The sequence below is a fragment of the Laccaria bicolor genome, genomic scaffold, assembly GCF_000143565.1.
Source record: "Laccaria bicolor S238N-H82 LACBIscaffold_52 genomic scaffold, whole genome shotgun sequence".
Classification (NCBI taxonomy): domain Eukaryota; kingdom Fungi; phylum Basidiomycota; class Agaricomycetes; order Agaricales; family Hydnangiaceae; genus Laccaria; species Laccaria bicolor.
Genome location: NW_001889923.1, coordinates 347,811 through 350,347, shown reverse-complemented (window position 1 = coordinate 350,347; position 2,537 = coordinate 347,811). Strand labels below are relative to the sequence as shown.

Here is a 2,537-nt window from a genome sequence, read left to right as displayed (position 1 = left end):
CAATGAGCTGCCTGGTAGGAAATGATAAGTACAGTTAGTAGTTAGTTCATAGAATGTAGAAATGGTACAATTATGAATGGATATACTAGTTGACAGGAAGGTNTAAGTTAGAGATTGCAATGGTATGAGAGTGCAATACCATAGTATAATATTTTGATAATGAAGACTCTCAGAACACAAGACTTGATCCCATTTCCAATTAACAAGACTTTGGGATTGGATAGATTCACTCAGCTTTGATAAAATTGGACCAAATATTATGACAAAAGGCCAAACATTTAGGACAACAATACTTCATTCCATGATTGCAGTGTTTAAGAAAATTGAGATTGTATGATGGTGTTGTTGGCAAGACTATATGTGTATTCTAATGGATAGGACTGGGAGATATATGTATCATCTGACAGCTTTGATGCATGGGAAAGCTAGGATAATCCCCATTTGAACTGACTGGCTTGGACTATCTGGCCTCAATTTGTAGCCTAATATCTCAGGAAAAACCTGGAGAACCACCCCACAAAAAATGGCACCCAATGGACCACTATTGCAGCCCACAGAAATAATTTATATATTTTGAAAAAAGGACCCCAGTCACCCTGTGACAGCTTTGGTATGATAGTATGAAGTGACATCATACCATATGGTATGGTATAACATGACATGGTATGGTATGGTAACTTGGTATTGGTATGAGTGGGATATGGTATGGGTTTTCCATTCCATGGTACCATGGTATTGGTATGGTGCTCACATACCACCCTGGAATGGGTACCATTGAGGTACCCTTAAATCAAAGAATTCATATACCTCATAGGTACCCTAAAATGGGTGACTGAAGTGGGCAAAGAATGAAAAAGTTATGAAAAAGCACAGGCAAAAGAATGAAATGTATTTCATTGCCAAGGAGAAATGAAAAATGTGGTGGGTAGAAATGAAATAGCTGCCAAGCAAGAATGAAATAGCCTAGGCATTTCATTTCATATTTCACTTGGGGAGATTGAAAAGACTGTGCAGGCAAATGCCCAGGTTTTATCATAAAAGTGGTAGGTACCACTCCTGTGAAGGTAACTATGCAGTTCTTGTTGTTGTCTTCCAGCAATGGGCCGATAAAGTCGATCACCACTGAATCGCCTCATTGATTGGGAATAGGGAGGGGATGTAATGGGCCGTATGGCTTTACTGTGGAAGATTTGTTACATTGACATTCGGGGCATGAAGCCACATAACCCTGTTCCAAATCCCTTCACATATTTGGCCAGTAGTAAGCAGTTCTCAGTGAGCCATAAGTTTTATGAAAACCAAAGTGATCGAGGATGTCATGCGCCAGCGCAAATAGGAGTCCTCAAAGGTTCCCGGTGCGCAGTATGACCAGTCGGCCACTGATGTACCAGAGTCCATCCTGGAGGATGAGGTTGGAGAAGCTGAGAGCAGCTGATGGCAGGGTTTTGCACTGAGAGTCTTCGGCGTATCCAGCTTTAACTGATCTGAGGAAATCTTTGTCAGCAGTGATTTTCAGTGTCGCGTTGATACTATGCTTAGGGTTACAAGAGGAAGACAACGACTTTGCTGTCTCCCAATGTCCCTGAGCTTCGGGTAGGCATATGGAGGCAACACTGCATAGTGTATCGTTGTCTTCGCAGAAATCATAAGGATGCCTTGCCAAGGCATCAGCTGTCGACGTGTTGCAACCATCAGTAGGCAGGTGTGAGAGTGCATCTGCAATGGTGTTGTCATCTCCCTTGATGTAGACGATCTTGGCATCAAACTGGGATAGGAACTCCATCCATTGTGCCTGATGGCACAAGAGATCCTTTTACGAAAGGAAGTTCTCCAGTGTTTTATGATCAGTATAAACAAAGAACAGACAGCCTAACAAGTCCACTTGCCACTTTTTTAAACCTCTGATGACAGTGAGTAATTCCTTTTCATGCACTGGGTAGTTCAGTTCGGCTCCCTTGAACGTCATGGAGTTGAAGGCAACTGGGCAGGCTGTTTCCCATGTTGGGCCAAAAGAGAGCACACCGCCTGATCTTTTGTCGCTCGCATCAGTGGTTACAAAAATTTTGTAGTCCAGCATTTTATCAATACTTTCCATTCCTCCACTGATTCCTACCGGAATCCGCGGATTCCCTGGATTGCGGCTCGAATCCTGGAATTCCGGTAGGATTCCTGAAATTCCAGTAGGATTCCTGGAATTCCGCAGGATTCTGGCTGGAATCAACAGAAATTGAACACTAGAACTTCTGGTTAATTAATTTTGGACCCTGAATCTCCTTCTTTAGGTCAGACAAATAGAATTGTAGCACTAAATCTTTGACTAAACAAGGGCATAAGGCATATGACTAGTTACTTACTAATGCATGGACTTATTTATTTCAATCAGATTCAGAGACATTAGATTCTGCATGTTGTTCACCAAACCCAAGTCTTCATCATCACTTTTAGTCTCCTGAGACTTTGCTTTGTGTTTCTGTTGAGTGAGGACATGTTTTGTGTGATAAAACAACATTACATGTAAAAACCAGTTGAAATTTCCA

At 41.8% G+C, this 2,537-nt stretch overlaps 1 protein-coding gene across 1 annotated transcript; it reads right to left on the bottom strand.

The window, feature by feature from the left end:
- Nucleotides 1-1,342: 1,342 nt before the first annotated feature.
- On the bottom strand, nt 1,343-1,783 carry LACBIDRAFT_312527 (uncharacterized protein; the record flags this gene model as incomplete). Its single annotated transcript, XM_001888171.1, has 1 exon — nt 1,343-1,783. One exon carries the CDS (start codon nt 1,781-1,783, stop codon nt 1,343-1,345), a length of 441 nt encoding a protein of 146 aa, XP_001888206.1.
- Nucleotides 1,784-2,537: the final 754 nt, after the last annotated feature.